This window comes from Prionailurus bengalensis, chromosome B2, assembly GCF_016509475.1.
Source record: "Prionailurus bengalensis isolate Pbe53 chromosome B2, Fcat_Pben_1.1_paternal_pri, whole genome shotgun sequence".
NCBI lineage: Eukaryota > Metazoa > Chordata > Mammalia > Carnivora > Felidae > Prionailurus > Prionailurus bengalensis.
Window position 1 is genome coordinate 20,581,183 of NC_057349.1, and position 18,124 is coordinate 20,599,306.

The following is an 18,124-nucleotide window of genomic DNA, read 5'->3' on the forward strand; positions in this document are numbered from 1 at the left end:
TCCGTCTACAGCAACAGCAAAGCCCCGCTCTGCCAGTAAGCTCGGGAGCTCCAAGACCTCACACGGCTGTTTGCTACCACCTCTGCACCTGTCTCACACCCATCCTTCTGCCCCGCCCCTTACCTTGACCCCGCCTCTGCACTCAGCGAGACTTCCACGCCCCCCCTTGCGTTCAGCCAATAGATGGTGACATTGGTGGGAGTGGGCCTTCCCTCCCAGCCAATGAAGGAGATCCTTGCTGTCCTGGTCCCGCCCCTGCCAAGAGCTCCTGCCGGAAGATGGCGGCGGCCGCGGAGTTGAAGCTGCTGGAGAAGTCCCTGGGACTGAGTAAAGGGAACAAATACAGCGCTCAGGGCGAGCGCCAGGTGAGAAACGGTGGCGGCGCGGAGGGGGAGAGGTGGACAGGAGCGGGGCTTGCTGAGGTAGGACGGGGTGGCCGGCAGAGGCGAACAGAATGAGGAGGCGGCTTTCCTTCTCCCCACGTGTCTGCGCCGCAGGACCGGCTGGCGTCTCTCGGTCTCCCCCTGCGGCCCTGGCTTCTAGAGGGTGCAGGGGAACCCCCCTCCCCCCCCCCCCCCCCACCCCAGTTCGGGTTCAGCCTGAACGTTTTCTCCTGGGAAATTGTTGTCATCCCGTTCTGGGAAAGCGAGAAAGGCCCTCAAAGAGTCCAGTCTGGAGGCCCCGCGTTTGCATTCAGTGACAGCATTAACTAGAACACTACCTTTCATTCAGTGTCATTCAGCCACTCCAGAGAGCTAACAGGATGCCAGGTAGCGCTGTGCTGGAGCTGGGGAATGCAGCAGTGGTTGAGACGGACTCACTCCTTCCTCCTCCGGAAGCTTGGTTTTTTTCTAGGTGGACAAACTTTGCTGCTGTTTTAATTACAAGTGAAAAGTGCTACATTGAAGCGCAGATGTCTGAGAGAATACATAATTGGTTTTGCTCCAATCTGGGAGATTCAAGGAAGATTTTTCTGAGTTCTTCAAGTTCAGTGTGCAGCGTGCAGAAAATGAAGGGGAAAGGTACTGGGTATGAAATTGACTGGGAAGGTATAAGGACTCCGATTTCTCAGGGCGTTGAAGAACGTTTGTGTTTCATAAACATCGTTGTTTGACGTGGATGGAATGTGTTAGAAAAGAGGAATGATTGTAAGCAGACAATTTTGGATAAATACATTTTTCGTCCCTTGGAGATTTTTCCCATGTGACGCTTTTCTTTTTCTGTTCCTCAATTTGGCCCCTGGTAAAAAGCAGTCCTTGTGTAGTTTTTATACATAAGTTAACCTGAAGCCTAGAAAAGTCATGGGACTCGCCTAAGATCAGCCCATTGATTGGTGGCAAAGTAGACATTGGAGACAAAAGGCCTGCTGTTGCGTTTTCCTCTGGCCTCTTGCTGATCCCTTCCCTTCGCCCACTATTCCCCAGTTCGGTTTCTGTTTTTTAGAGAACATTGCCAAGACATGAGTCTTGGAGGCTTATCTAGTATGACAAACAGTCTTTGGCAATTTAGGGCAGAATGGAATATATACTAAGTGGAGGAAAACATTGTTGAGGAATGTGAAAGGAGAAAGTTAATTTTAACTGTGAGATTGGGTTTGTAAACTTCACAGAAAAGCTGCTATGGAAAGTGTGTAAGACCAAAATTATGAAAGATTGGGAAATTTGGAGCAAGAAGTAGACCAATATGAAAAGTGCTGCAATGCAAAGTAAGCCCAAAATTATAGTTTGAGGGCAATTGTGAGGGCTTTGGAGTTCAGAGTATGGTTTCTTACTTTATTTTAATTGAAACTTTTTTTTTTTTTTTTTTTTTGTCTTAGCAGAGGGTAGCTATTGAAAATTTCTATTTGTGTGTTTGGGGAAAGGGTTGGGATTATATGAAAAGATTCAGTCATTTTGGGGGAAGACAGCTGACAGCAGTAAGCCAGCAATGATATGAAAAGTTGGAGTTCAGGAGCGAACAGTCGAGAAAGGATTCTTGACATGTCTTTGGTGCGAAAAGGGTGGTTTTATTAAAGCACAGGGACAGGACCCTTGGGCAGAAAGCTGCACTGGGGTTGTGAGGAGTGGCTAATTATATACTTTCAATTTGGGAGGGCGTTAGGGATAGCGTAAGTCTCTAAGGGGTTTGGAATCAAGGTTTCCAGGACCTGGAGGGGCTAGCTGTTGTTAGGAAAAGGTCATTTACTACTGTGTAGTAAAACCTTCTGAGACCCTTCAGATGTATATCAGTGGGCCACATGCTTGGAAGATGATTGGTAACATATATCTTTGAGGAGGGGTAGAGATAAAGAAAGTTTCCAAAGGAATTTTTTGTGAGACTTACAGGTTCCTGGAGATTAGGCTAATGTTAAGCTTAGGTTGCCTTTTCCCCTTAGCACAGTATTAACATCAAGGCAGTTGAGTTTCTAGAGGAAGGTCACTCTGCCTTTCTCAAGGACTTGTCAATGGATTGTAAGTTGTAAGAAAGTTTAATTTTTTTCTTCTGCCTTCATTCTCCACATCAAGCAATAAGGCATTCTCTGCAACATTACCAATTATACATTAGTCACCTGTCTACCACCTCCCCATCCATAGTTTCAGTGTCTGCAGTTTCAGTTCCCTATGGTTAGTCATGTCCAGAAATAGACACTATGTCAGAAGGTCAGGAGTAGCCTAGCACTATGTCACAATGCTGATGCTGTCCACCTCACTTCATCTAATTATATAGGCATTTCATCATCTCGCATCATCGCGAGAAGGGTGAGTATAGTAGAATAGGATATTTAGAAAGAGAGAGAGAGAGACCACATTCACATAACTTTTGTTATATTGTTATAATTGTTCTACTTTATTATCAGTTATTGCTGTTAATTTCTTCCTGTGCCTAATTTATAACTTCAACTTTGTCATAGGTATTTATGTATAGGAAAAAACATAGTATGCATAGATTTGGTACTATCCAAACCTATGGTTTCAGGCATCCACTGGGGGTCTTGGAACATCTTCCCCACAGATAAGGGGGGACTAGTATAACTAAATATTGACGGGGCACCTGGGTGTCTCAGTCAGTTAAGCTTCCCACTTCAGCTCATGTCATGATATCATGGTCCCTGGGTTCTGAGCCCCACATTAGGCTCTGTGCTGACAGCTCAGAGCCTGGAGTCTGCTTCAGATTCTGTCTCCCTCTCTTTCTACCCCTCCCCCCTTGCACTCTTGTCTCTGTCTCTCTCTCTCAAAAATAAATGAACATAAAAAAATTTGTTTTTGTTTTTTTTAATTGACAACAATCCAGGGGCACCTGGGTGGCTCAGTTGGTTAAGTGTCTGACTTAGGCTCAGGTCATGATCTCGTGGTTCATGGGTTCAATCCCCACATCAGGCTCTGTGCTGACAACTCAGAGCCTGGAGCCTGTTTCAGATTCTTTGTCTCCCTCTTTCTCTGCTCCTCCCACACTTGAGCGTTCTCTCTCTCTCTCTCTCTCTCTCTCTCTCTCTCTTTCAAAAATAATAAAACATTTAAAAAAATGTTTAATTGAAAATCCAGGGGCACCTGGCTGGCTCAGTCAGTAAAGGATATGACTCTTAATCTCTTAGGGTTATGAGTTCAAGCCCCACGTTGGGTGTAGAGATTATTTAAAGAAATTAAAAAAAAAATTGAAAACAATCCAAAGATCCAGCTTTGGGAGAATGGTTCATTAAATTATGGTACATCAGCACATTGGAATATTACTTATATAGCCACTGATGGTGATTACTTAGAAAACCATGGCGTTCTAAGAATAATATGAAAATAGCATGTACCCCATGATTGCAGCTATACAAGATTTGTGTACTTTAGGCTGTATAAAGGAAAGAGAATGGACTTTACAAGTCAGTCTTACTTTATCCAAACCCTGACATTATCCACCTTGCCATTACAAAGCAGGTGACCCTGATTCTTTGTAAGATGATGATGAAATTACTTTCCAACTTAGAAGATGTAGTGATTAAATGAGAAGGTAACTGGGAATTTTTTGAGTTAGCATGGTGGGATTGTGGATTATATATTTTTACAAATAATCCTCTTTAGAATTAAATGTCATTTCCCCACACACATTGTTTGCAGGTTCTTTTTCAGGTTTTGTAATGTTTTGTTTTTTAAATATACATTCAGAAAAGTGAATAAATCTTGATGAGTTGCCACAAAGTGAACACAGGTAGGTAACAACATAGTCAAGGAATAGAACGTTACCAGCAACCCCAGAGGTGCTGACAGCAAAAAGCCTGGTGTAGGACTCGAACTCACAAACCGTGAGATCATAACCTGAGCCACAGTCAGATGTTTAACCGACTGAGCCACTCAGGTGCCCCTCCATGCATTTTTTTTAAAGGATATTATCAGTGATCTTAGAGGTAGAGGCTTCATTTGAGTATGAAGGCAAAAGTGAAATTTCAAGGAGCTAAGTAGTGAATGGGAAGTAGGTAAGGAAGTGGAAAACCAGAAAGTACCTTTTGTTACTTTAATTTTTAGGAGGTAACCTTTGAATTTGTATCTGAAAATGTTAATCTCTCCGTATACTTCACAGGGTCCTGTTGACCTAAATGTGAGCATGAAAGTGTCCCACAAAGTGTAAATCACTTTACAAGTACAGATACTATTTAGTGACTGGAAAAAGCAGCCATCTTCCCAAGAAGATATTCTTGTTTGGTTTGTTTGAGTCATTTAGACTGTATACTTTTTTTAATGTTTATTTACTTTGAGAGAGAGAGAGAGAGAGCATGTGTGTGTGTGAGCTCGAGAGAGAGCATGTGTGTGTGTGAGCTCAAGACAGGCAGAGAAAGAATCCCAAGCAGGCTCTGCACTGTCAGCAAGGAGCCTGACACAGGGCTGGATCTCAGGAATCCTGAGATGACCTGACCTGAAATCAAGGGTTGGTCGCTTAACTGACTGAGGCACCCAGGTGCCCTTGTATACTTGTTTTTGAGTAATTGGTCAGTCTCCCCATCAGGTGATACTTTTTCTTTCTTTCTTTCTTTCTTTCTTTCTTTCTTTCTTTCTTTCTTTCTTTCTTTCTTTCTTTCTTTTCTTTCTTTCTTTCAAGTTTATTTATTTTTGAGAGAGAAGGAGAGGATCAGGGGGAGAGAGAATCCCAAGCAGGCTCAAGAGTTAGATGTTCAACTGACTGAGCCACCCAGGCACCCCACCTCCCCATTTTCTTTTAAATTTCTCATAGGTCTTTGCTTGGTTGTACATCAAAAACATTTAAATTAATTAGCAATTTCTTATAAGCTGACCTTTTGTATTGTTCTAATAAGGGAAACAAAAACAGTATTATTTTTCAGATGATTACCAATACAACTATTTTGCTGATTTTCATTTGTATATAATTTAGTACCTTAGAGTAGAATCCTAGATTGTCATGAAAAAACAGTGAGGGGGGCGCCTGGGTGGCTCAGTCGATTAAGCGGCCGACTTCGGCTCAGGTCATGATCTCGCCATCCGTGAGTTCGAGCCCCGCGTCGGGCTCTGTGCTGACAGCTCAGAGCCTGGAGCCTGTTTCAGATTCTGTGTCTCCCTCTCTCTCTGCCCCTCCCCTGTTCATGCTCTGTCTCTCTCTGTCTCAAAAATAAACGTTAAAAAAAAAAAAAATTTTTTTTTAAAGAAAGAAAAAACAGTGAGGGATTTGATACATAGAACTTAAAAACATGATGGTACTTGTTTTTTAAATTTATCTGAAGAATTTTTTCTTTTTAAGATTCCAGTTCTTCAGACAAACAACGGTCCAAGTCTAACAGGACTAACTACTATAGCAGCCCATCTTGTCAAGCAGGCCAACAAAGAATATTTGCTTGGGAGCACCGCAGAAGAAAAAGCAGTAGTTCAGCAGTGGTTGGAGTACAGGGTAACTCGAGTGGATGGGCACTCCAGTAAAGACGATGTCCGCACTCTGTTGAAGGTATTGTGATTCTCTGTAAAGGCTAAAATAAATGCGTGAACTGTTAATAGCAGGAAGCTCTCTCTCCCCTGAGATTCAGTAGCTGAAGCTATGGGCCTTATTGTTTCCTTTTGCCTCAGGGTAGTTTGTACCTGTTATTACCTGTGCTGGTAAGAGTCCACCAGCCCTCTGCCTTCAGATCTCAGCTCAGATACCCCTTCCTCAGAAATGTTCTCAGCCACCTCTCTCTCTCTAACAGATGTAGGTACTTATTGTATGTCCTTTTTCTCATAACGTTCATCATAGTCAACAATTACTTGCATGATTTTTATTTAATGTAATGTCTTAATACTTATTTTCTCCATTCAGCAGTAAAGTACTTTGTCAAGGGCAAGAAGGGAATCAGAATCTTTGGGAGTTACTAAAAAACACTGTTAGATTGATCTGAGAAAGCCCACATTTTTTCCCTTGAGACGTATTGCTTTAAGATTTGTATTTTCTTTCCAAAGAAGCCAGATCAGAATAAAAGAATCTATTGATATAAGGTATAAACTGAACATGGCTCCAGAATCACCAATAATAAAAAACATTGTGGGGCACCTGGGTGGCTCAGTCAATTAAGCATCCAACTTCAGCTTAGGCCACGATCTCCTGGTTTGTGGGTTCGAGCCCCACATTAGATTTGCTACTGACAGCCCAGAGCCTGGAACCTGCTTCAGATTCTGTGTCTCCCTTTCTCTCTACCCCTCCCCCCCCCCAGAAAAAATAAACATTAAAAAATTTTTTTAATTCCAAATGATATTTTTTATTAATTACATAAAAATAAAGCAGATTAAAAAATTTTTATAGAAGTTTAGAATTTGAAGGAACCTTAGAAATCATCCAGACAACCACATACCACTGCAGGAATCCCTTCTGTTTTCTAATTTTATTCTCATTATATAAATTGGTAGTGCAAGTTGTGTAAGAAGGTCTCATAGTACGAAAAGCTTTTCATTTATCACTCGGGGAAATGGTTTAAACTATATTCTTGATAGATATCATCAAGAGAACTGGTAGATTTCAGGCCTTGTTTCTTTATAGGTGCTATCCTGATCAACTATTCATGCTTAATATCCACATTGACCCTTCCTGCTGGCCTCTGCCGTGCTCAGCAGCATTTCCAAAGGGAAGCAAGCATGTCTATTCTTTCAGTGAATGTGAGATTTCAGGCAAATGTAACTATCTCTTGTAATTTCCCAGAAAAAAGGATAGTGATAGTACTTAATTCTGAAAGATATGAACAGGATTTCACTGAATTGGGTTTATAAGTCCAAAGTTGTATTCAGAGATTTGGTATTAGGCACATGGAAGTAATTCCACCAAAACGTTGTATATGGGTTATATAAATAGTATTTGAAATTCCAATCCAGAGAATCTGACCAGAGATACTACCATTTTTTTGAAATGTACAAGGGGATAGGTGACTTGGTTGTCCTTGCCCTGCCACAGTTTCCTAATCTGTACCTACAATGATGTGTCAGATGCAGCTCTAAGGGCTTGTGATCCAGTGACCCATTAAGGGTAGGATGTAAGAACACAGCCCCTGTCCTTACAGAACGCAGACTGGCTAGGGAGACTAATGTATGTATAATGGACTGCAGTGTGATTTTTGGCCATATGAGCATAGATGAGAAAGTGTTGTCTTCTGTTTTGCTTTGCTTTTTGCTATTTCGTGATAGTGTTTTTATCTTAAAGACAGTAAATACTTATTAAAGAAATTTAGGAAATACAAATAAGGGAAAAAAATTTTAAGCATTTATAGTCCCACCAAGAGAGAACTGCTACTAACACTTTAGTTGTCAGATATTATTGAACTCCTTTTGTGCTCTTTCCATGCTTTTCCTTTCTGTATATACATGTGGGCATTTTATTTTAAAAGTGGGTAGCTATTGGACACTGTAACTTGTTTTTTTGTTGTTCATTGACAGTGAGTTCTGAATATCTTTCATGTCCCTAAATATTCATTTATACTACCTATTTGATAACCTGTTAGTATTGCATCATATAGTTGTACCTGAATTTAAATGATTTTTAAAAATTTGCTTTTATGTATTCTTTGCCCAGTTTTATAATGGGCTATTTATCTTTGTATTACTTATTTTTAAAACTTTTGCTAATAGAATATTATGAAAGGGTTTACTTCTTACTCTCTATAGAGTTCCATTTCAGGCTAAAACCATGATTGTAAGTTTAAATGGCTCACAAATAAGGTAATACAGAATTTCAAAATGGCAGGCATTGCAAAACATTAACATTTGTTGAATCTAGAAAGAGGATATATAGCTGTTTATTATACCACTTTTTCAATATTATTAGGACGTTTAAAACTAATTAGGAAAACAGAAAACTCAGAACTCTGTAGGGGAAAAATATCTGATAAAGTTTGGCAATGGCATGGGAAAGACTTTAAAACAAAGGAAATGAACATCAAACATGGGTTCTGTGAATATCTGAATATGTGAAATTCTATAATGTGGTAGGGACAATTTGATTTATATCACTAATCAAAAATATTATTTAATTGTAGTTTTTTAGTCTGAAGGTGACAACCTTGAGAGTCTTTATAGCTAAAACATCCTCATGAATTCTATTTTAAGGATATATACCCAAAATAATTCACAATGGGTCTTAAAGAGATATTTGTACACTCATGTCCATAGCAATATTATTGACAATAGCTGAGAGATGGAAACAATCCAAGGGTCCTTTGATGGATGAATCGATGAACAAAATTTGGTATATGTAAACAATGGAATATTATCAAGCCCCAAAAGGAAGAAAATTCTGACTCACGTAAGAGGTTATTATACTAAGTATAAGCTAGTCACAAAAAGACAAACTCTCTATGAGTTCACTTATATGCTGTATTGAAAGTAATCAGTGCACAGAAACAGAAAGATGGTGATTACCAGGGTCTGGGGTGGGGGAGATGGGGAGTTGTTTAATAGGACAGAGTTTTATTTTATTTATTTATTTATTTGTTTGTTTAATGAAATTTATTGTCAAATTGGTTTCCATACCACACCCAGTGCTCCTCATCCCAACAGGTGCCCTTCTCAATGCCCAAAACCCACTTTCCCCTCCTTCCCACCCCCCATCAACCCTCAGTTTATTCTCAGTTTTTAAGAGTCTCTTATGGTTTGTCTTCTTCCCTTTCTAACTTTTTTTTTTTTTTCCTTCCTTTCCCCCATGGTCTTCTGTTAAGTTTCTCAGGATCCACGTAAGAGTGAAAACATAATGGTGTCTGTCTTTCTCTGTGTGACTTATTTCATTTAGCATAACACTGTCCAGTTCCATCCACATTGCTACAAAAGGCTGTATTTCATTCTTTCTCATTGCCAAGTAGTATTCCATTGTGTATAGAAACTACAGTTTCTTTATCCATTCATCAGTTGATGGACATTTAGGCTCTTTCCACAATTTGGCTATTGTTGAGAGTGCTGCTATAAACATTGGGGTACAAGTGCCCCTATGCATCAGCACTCCTGTATCCCTTGGGTAAATTCCTAGCAGTACTATTGCTGGATCATAGGGTAGATCTATTTGTAATTTTTTGAGGAACCTCCACAGTTTTCCAGAGCGGCTGTACCAGTTTGCATTCCCACCAACAGCGCAAGAGGGTTCCCGTTTCTCCACATCCTCACCAGCATCCTATAGTCTCCTGTTGTGTTCATTTTAGCAACTCTGACTGGCATGAGGTGATATCTGAGTGTGGTTTTGATTTGTATTTCCCTGATGAGAAGTGACGTTGAGCATCTTTTCATGTGCCTGTTGGCCATCTGGATGTCTCCTTTAGAAAAGTGTCTATTCATGTTTTCTGCCCGTTTCTTCACTGGGTTATTTGTTTTTCAGGTGTGGAGTTTGGTGAGTTCTTTATAGATTTTGGATACTAACCCTTTGTCTGATGTGTCATTTGCAAATATCTTTCCCCATTCTGTCGGTTGCCTTTAGTTGATTGTTTCCTTTGCAGTGCAGAAGCGTTTTATCTTCATGAGGTCCCAATAGTTCATTTTTGCTTTTAATTCCCTTGCCTTTGGAGATGTGTCAAGTAAGATACTGCTGCGGCTGAGGTCAGAAAGGTTTTTCTCCTGCTTTCTCCTCTAGTGTTTTGATGGTTTCCTGTCTCACATTTAGGTCCTTTATCCATTTTGAGTTTATTTTTGTGAATGGTGTAAGAAAGTGGTCTAATTTCATTCTTCTGCATGTTGCTGTCCAGTTCTCCGAGCACCGTTTGTTAAAGAGACTGTCTTTTTTCCATTGGATATTCTTTCCTGCTTTGTCAAAGATTAGTTGGCCATACTTTTGTGGGTCCAATTCTGGAGTCTCTATTCTATTCCATTGGTCTATGTGTCTGTTTTTGTATCAATACCATGCTATCTTGATGATTACAGCTTTGTAGTAGAGGCTAAAGTCTGGGATTGTGATGCCTCCTGCTTTGATCTTCTTCTTCAATAATACTTTGGCTATCTGGGGTCTTTTGTGGTTCCATACAAATTTTAGGATTGCTTGTTCTAGTTTCGAGAAGAATGCTAGTGCAATTTTGATTGGGATTGCATTGAATGTGTAGATAGCTTTGGGTAGTATTGACATTTTGACAATATTTATTCTTCCAATCCATGAGCACGGAATGTTTTTCCATTTCTTTGTATCTTCTTCAATTTCCTTCATAAGCTTTCTATAGTTTTCAGCATACAGATCTTTTACATCTTTGGTTAGATTTGTTCCTAGGTATTTTATGCTTCTTGGTGCAGTTGTGAATGGGATCAGTTTCTTTATTTGTCTTTCTGTTGCTTCATTATTAGTGTATAAGAATGCAACTGATTTCTGTACATTGATTTTGTATCCTGCGACTTTGCTGAATTCATGTATCAGTTCTAGCAGACTTTTCATGTATAATATCATGTCTGCAAAAAGTGAAAGCTTGACTTCATCTTTGCCAATTTTGATGCCTTTGATTTCTTTTTGTTGTCTGATTGCTGATGCTAGAACTTCCAACACCATGTTAAACAGCAGTGGTGAGAGTGGACATCCCTATTCTTGATCTCAGGGGGAAAGCTCAGTTTTTCCCCATTGAGGATGATATTAGCTGTGGGCTTTTCATAAATGGCTTTTATGATGTTTAAGTATGTTCCTTCTATCCTTATTTTCTCGAGTTTATTAAGAAAGGATGCTGAATTTCGTCAAATGCTTTTTCTGCATCAATTGACAGGATCATATGGTTCTTTTCTTTTATTAATGTGATGTATCACATTGATTGATTTGCGAATGTTGAACCAGCCCCACAGCCCAGGAATGAATCCCACTTGATCATGGTGAATAACTCTTTTTATATGCTGTTGAATTCGATTTGCTAGTATCTTGTTGAGAATATTTACATCCATATTCATCAGGGATATTGGCCTGTAGTTCTCCTTTTTTGCTGGGTCTCTGTCTGGTTTGGGAATCAAAGTAATGCTGGCTTCATAGAATGAGTCTGGAAGTTTTCCTTCCGTTTCTATTTTTTGAAACATCTTGAGAAGGATAGGTATTATCTTTGCTTTAAATGTCTGGTAGAATTCCCCAGGGAAGCCATCTGGCCTTGGACTCTTATTTGTTGGGAGATTTCTGATAACTGATTCAATTTCTTCGTTGGTTATGGGTCTGTTCAAGTTTTCTATTTCTTCCTGTTTTGAGTTTTGGAAGTGTGTGGGTGTTTAGGAATTTTTCCATTTCTTCCAGGTTGTCCAGTTTGTTGGCATATAATTTTTCATAGTATTCCCTGATAATTGCTTGTATTTCTGAGGGATTGGTTGAAGTAATTCCATTTTCATTCATGATTTTATCTATTTGGGTCATCTCCCTTTTCTTTTTGAGAAGCCTGGCTAGAGGTTTATCAATTTTGTTTATTTTTTCAAAAAACCAACTCTTGGTTTCATTGATCTGCTCTACAGTTTTTTTAGATTCTATGTTGTTTATTTCTGCTCTGATCTTTATTATTTCTCTTCTTCTGCTGGGTTTAGGCTGTCTTTGCTGTTCTGCTTCTATTTACTTTAGGTGTGCTGTTAGATTTTGTATTTGGGATTTTTCTTGTTTCTTGAGATGGGCCTGGATTGCAATGTATTTTCCTCTCAGGACTGCCTTTGCTGCATCCCAAAGCATTTGGATTGTTGTATTTTCATTTTCATTTGTTTCCATATATTTTTTACTTTCTTCTCTAATTGCCTGGTTGACCCATTCATTCTTTAGTAGGGTGTTCTTTAACCTCCATGCTTTTGGAGGTTTTCCAGACTTTTTCCTGTGGTTGATTTCAAGTTTCATAGCATTGTGGTCTGAAAGTGTGCATGCTATGATCTCAATTCTTTTACACTTCCTAAGGACTATTTTGTGACCCAGTATGTTGTGATATATCTTGGAGAATGTTCCATGTGCACTCGAGAAGAAAGTATATTCTGTTGCCTTGGGATGCAGAGTTCTAAATATATCTGTCAATATAGGACGGAGTTTTAGTTCCGCAAGATGAAAAAATTCCAAAGATTGGTTACACAACAGTATGAATATTCCTGATATTTACACTTAAAAGTGGGTAAGATGGTAACATGATTCTACTGCAATTAAAACTTTTTAAATATGCATATATAAAAAATACAGCAAGCCAGTAAATTATATAGTACTCTTAAGAGAAATTATTGAAGAGTTTTTTTTTATATTTTGATGGAAAAAGTAAATCTAACATCATAATTTACAAAATGATCTCCCCAACCCTGGGGGGAAAAATGCGTGCCTTTGAAATGGACATAGATGGTATTTTGAATAACATTTTTAATGTTTTTTTATTTCTTTAAAATAAGACTAATAATGTTTACCCTATTTTTCAAAATGAGGCGATTGGTTTGTGATCGGTTCTTTTGAATGAATCTGAGTCTATTAATGTCAGAAATTAAAAAATTAAAAGTCAGTGTTTTGTTTTCTAATAGTCTTCTAAATGTTCCAAATCTAATGATATGGTAGTTGACTTGATTATTATCGCTTTTTAGATTAATATCTTATTTGTTTTTTCTAGGATCTTAATTCGTATCTTGAAGATAAAGTCTACCTTACAGGATATAACTTTACCTTAGCAGATATCCTGTTGTACTATGGACTCCATCGCTTTATAGTGAGTATTTGAATAGTTGTTAGCTTTTTTCTCTGTAATGTTCAGAATGATTTTTTTATTTGTCTTGAATTTAAATCAAATTTGCATTTCACCTTTTCAAATAAAAATGAGTTTTTTTATACAAAGTACCTTATGCACATATTCCTTCCACATAATCCATCAAATGCAGTAGCTTCCTGTTCCTTGACCTGTTTGCTTCCTGTTCTTGTCTCTGCTCCTGTTCGCAGCTACTTCTCTTGCCATTCCGTAAACTTGACTGTCATCATGGCCTGGACTAGCCCCCCATCATCACCCTCCCCCTCTCTAATTCCTTTTTTTTTTTTTTTAATGTTTATTTATTTCTGAGAGATTGAGCACAAGCCGGGGAGGGGCAGAGAGAGAGGGAAACACAGAATCTGAAATAGGCTTCAGGCTCTGAGCTGTCAGCACAGAGCCCGATGCGGGGCTCGAACCCTTGAACTGTGGGATCATGATGTAAGCCAAAGTTGGATGCTTAACCAGCTGAGCCACCCAGGTGCCCCTCCTTCTAATTCTTAATTCCCGTACCACATCTTCTGTACAACCTCTTTCTTAGCTCTTCATCTCTTACTCATCCCGTCATTATCTGAAGCAACTGGATCCCTTCCCTTTTTCCAAACCTACGTACTTTTTCTCCATCCAACCTGGATCTCCTTTTGTGTAACTTCAAATACTCTTACTAGTATCTTCAGCTTCTTTGCTCCACTGTACATTCACAACCCTTTCCCTGTAAATCCCCACCTCTTGGTCAGTTCTAATAAATGCTTCCATGTTATGTCCTTGTCCAGGCTGAGGTCTGTGGGAGAAATCACAAAGCTGCAGATTGGTGCCACTATGAATTTATACTGTTCAGTTTCAGCCGGGCTCTCATCTGCATCAGCTCTTCATTCCTCCTAGGCATACTTCCAGACCCTTAGCGCTTTCCTTAACCCCTCCTTTTCCCTCCTCCTTTATCTTCATTATCTCGGAGCCTTCCTCCCTTTTTCAGCTATAAGGTGGAGGCTATTGATTTGAATGCCCTCATCTTCCCCCATCTTCCAGCCCCCCTGCCCTGCCCCCATGCATGCATCCCTCTTGTCTCCCTTTTCTGCTCTCTTATTTGAACTCCCCCTCCTGCCCCATTTCTGGATCTTGTCAAATGTTACATCCTTTCTTCCTCATATCTGCCATTTTTCCCATTATCTGGTCAATCTCTTTAAATTGTTTCCCATCCTAAATTTATTTACAATTATATGGAACTCACTGTGTTCTCTATTCTTCATAAGTGTTAACTCATTTAATCCTTATAACAGCCCTATCAGGTAGGTACTATTATTATTATCTCCACTTCACAGATGAAGTAAGAGAGGCATAGAGAGGTCACATGTCTTCTTTGAGATCACACTGTTAGTGGCAAAACCATGTCTGGAAACCAGGCAGTTTGGCTCCAGAATTTGGGCTTCCTTACGTCTATCTCCCCCTGAAACTTCCTCCCAACACCGATCTTCTTCCTTGTGGAAAAAAATAACCCATTTTCTGTATTCCGTGCCTCATGCATCCAATTAATCAGGTTCTTTTGTTTCCACCTCCGGGATGCCTCTCACATACACCTTGCTGCGATCCTGGGTGATATTGCCCTCGTTCCAGAATTCATTATCTTCTGTCAGTGCTGTTGAAATGGCCTCCTGCCACCAGTCTCCTCTCATACAGTCCATCTTCATTGCCACCCGAGCGATTTTTCTCATGAATGTGTCTTTCTTTCTCAAAATAATGAAGTAGCTCCTCACTGCCCGGACGGGAGCCCCTTCTTCATGTTGACCCTCCGGCCTCATTGCCATCATTCTCCCCACATGCCTCTGTCTCGGCCGTAACATACTCCCTGGTCTCTTGCCCTGCGCCCCCTCTGCTCAGGGCCCTCACTCTGCTCTTCTCATTCGCTGCCTGGGCCCAGCCCTTATCTTCCTCCCAGATTCGCTCACATTTCACCAAGGGTCACTCAGCTACAGCACTGATTTCCTGGTGAGGTCCCCTCGGGCTCCTGAAGCCTACTGAAGTGCTCTTTCCTCGGTTTCTCTTTGTGCCTCCCAGCCTCCCTCAGCTCTGGCTTGTTTCCTTTATACTGTAATTCTTGGAAAATTTCTCTTTCAAATCGTAAACTGCTTGAGTCAGAGACTGCGGCAATTCATAACTATAACACCGCTGTCAGACATAATGCCTCCCAAGTGCATACCGTCTACACTCCCCTCCACGAACACTGACTAATGTAATTAACATATTTCTCTGTATTTTTCAGTTTTATGTATATTTTCTCCTTGTACCTCAGATAAAGGAGACGGAACTAGTGGTACTACCCTCTTATTATACAGAAGGAAACTAGTGCTTTGTTCAAAGACCGCCTGGGTTTTGGAAGGGCCAAGACAAAGTCTGTCTTCTGCTGCAAGTGTCACAATGTGTGGGGATGCCCTTCGTGTGCTGTCAAATACCATAATGTACGATAGTTTTTCTTCACGCCCTGCTCAAGCTCTAATTCCTCAGTTGGATTTACTTCGCTTATTAAGCATTGATCCTCTAAGATCCCTGAGGGATTGTGCTCAGTTCTGTAACATCGTCACGGTAACCACCTAGGTACGGTCCTTCACTCAGCCTAATAGTCTGTGTTCTCACGACGATACTTAAACTGAGTTTATTATATTTGCCCATTTTACTATCCTTCAGAGACATAAAAGAAGTATAAGGCTTGTTTTCAAGCAACTGTTGATCTCTTCAAAGAAATAAGACCATTTTACAGGAAGAGAATTATTGAATAAAGCAAAGGGCTAATTTCTGGTCAGAATATTATGTGAACAATTAAAGAGGCAGCTGGAGTAAAGTAAAATGTAGAATCATCAAATTGTCAGAAAAATATCTGCAGGATTTGGGTGGCTTTAGCTATCTAAGGGAATTTTCATTGCTTCAGAAAGCTAATGATAAGTTTGAATATAAATAATTGCATTTAAGTAGGATGATCATAGGATTTCTCATCCAGAACAACACTTTGACAGTGAAAGGAGGGTTATTAATAATTATTAGTCATTACTGATACAACAAGAATAAAGTGGGACAGATGTTTCCTTATGCTTAGAAGAGGTAAGACTCCATTTCAGGCAAAATAAGGGGACTGAAGAAGGTCATGTCATATCATGTACACCTCGCAGCTCTTAGCAAACGCATCGTACAACTAGATGCTTATTGAGATCAGCAGTACTTAGCAATCTCTTCCTCTTTGTGTTTCCTGTTTTAGGTTGTAAATCTTGAGAGTGCGATCTTTAGTTTTAAGCTTCAGTATGATTAAATCTAAAATTATCTTATTTGAATGCGAAGCCAGTGGAAGTAGAGCCGAAATTCTTTGATCACCCCAGCCTCCTTTTAGTCCGTTCCAGATTCAAAATATTTTAGTAGCTTTTTGAATGTAGAAGGGTGACATGGCACGGTTTACCTCATTTCCAAATGCAAAAGCCCACAAGCTAAAGATTGCTCTTATGGTATCTGTGTATCTTTATCCTGGTGGGAAACCTCCATCTTTCAACTAGGAGGCATCTGTGGCTTGACTCGAGGGAGAGTTCATAGCCAAGAGCGTGGCTACTTTCCAGAGAGGCACAAGAACAACATCCGTCTAACAACCACAACACTCTTGTTGACATTTTTAAAACATTTGAGTGTGACACTATTTCATTTTAAAGCTTAACACTAGGAGAAATGTAATCTAAGCTTACATGTGGCGCTATCTGCAGGTAGGGAAGGCCTGTCGGGCCTTCACTAGGCCTGCCTCCTTGTAGTGTCGAGCTCTCACTGACAAAGAGCCATTTCTCCCATCTAATTAAAAAAAAAAAAAAAAAGACAGTAATGAAGTGTAACTCTTACAACCTGAGTATGTATTTACATTTTTCTCTCTTCTGGCTTATGCAGGTCACGTGGTAGGGAAAGGAAATACTCTGAGAAGGAGGGAGCTTGTATGGAATTTCTTTGCCAGCAGAGTGACCAAGGTCATAATTCTATAATGCAAAATATTCATAGCATGAGCTGCAAAGTTACTTAGGTGCTCCCAAGGGTGTTGGGCTTTCAAGCAGTTTAGAAGTATTTTGTCCAATGCAGCATGTTAAAATTAGGGTTACGTTAAGAATATTTAATGATCCATGCCTATTTATATTTTCCTGTTTCGGAATGTATACCTTCTTTACATGTAGTGACCTAGGATACTATGGTGAAGGATATTATACTTCTCTTTTTCAAAACAAAAGTGAGTAGAATAATATGTACATCACGTAGCAAGGCATCCATTTGGCTTCATGAAATGAGTACATAACCAAAGTGTGTCTCCGACCCTGGTCCAAGTGCAGGCAGAGTACGTCAGAGAACAACTTCTCAAGGAACCCCTCACAGACTAAAACCTCTACTGTGATGGACTTGCACTGTGGTGTTAAATGACATCCCTGTTGAGTTAGGTGTAAATCTATCCATATGAGAAAAGGTGATTACTGGCATTAAGTTCAGACAGAATCGATGTGCAGTTCAGTTTGGCCACCTGCTCATATTCATCAGACAGTTTTTGTGCTTCATTTGCTTTGGCGGTATATATTTATCTTTGCCCTCATGCGTTCCTTTGTTTTCACGTTATTAAATACTTCGTATGTAATCAACGCAGTGCACTAAACAGCAGTCAGGGAACCTTCAAGTCCTCAAATAATCCCACAGTATTTCGTTTCAATGTAAGCCCAACTTTAGTTGTGGCTGAGTTACTCTAATTATAAGATCTGGTCTATCATAATTCCCTTTGAGGAATATTACATTGTTCTCCCTTTGTTAAACTGCCAGTTAGTGTGGCTGTTTATTGTCATACCAGTGACTCATTGCTTTCCTAAAGTGATTTCACTAGTAGATAGCAGTCCCTGGGAGCAGACTGTTGCTCAAGATTATGAAAATCCTTTGTAGGGTTATCTGTTGCCTGACTATCAGATTGTTATCAATTAAATTACATTTGTTCTGAAGTCTGCAACACGAGTGGAGGTATGTCGTTCTTTT

General features: G+C 39.8%; 1 protein-coding gene across 3 annotated transcripts in view; it reads left to right on the forward strand.

Annotated features, from left to right (window-relative positions):
- The first annotated feature begins 232 nt into the window (after positions 1-232).
- The window catches only part of EEF1E1 (eukaryotic translation elongation factor 1 epsilon 1), a 42,019-nt gene continuing 24,127 nt past the window's right edge, over positions 233-18,124 (forward strand). For all 3 annotated transcript variants that reach the window (XM_043590855.1, XM_043590854.1, XM_043590857.1), the window contains exons 1-3: positions 233-365; positions 5,713-5,913; positions 12,974-13,069. In XM_043590855.1, the coding sequence (XP_043446790.1) occupies positions 279-365; positions 5,713-5,913; positions 12,974-13,069 (384 nt within the window). In that variant the 5' untranslated portion in view covers positions 233-278. The remainder of the gene's footprint in view (positions 366-5,712; positions 5,914-12,973; positions 13,070-18,124) is intronic.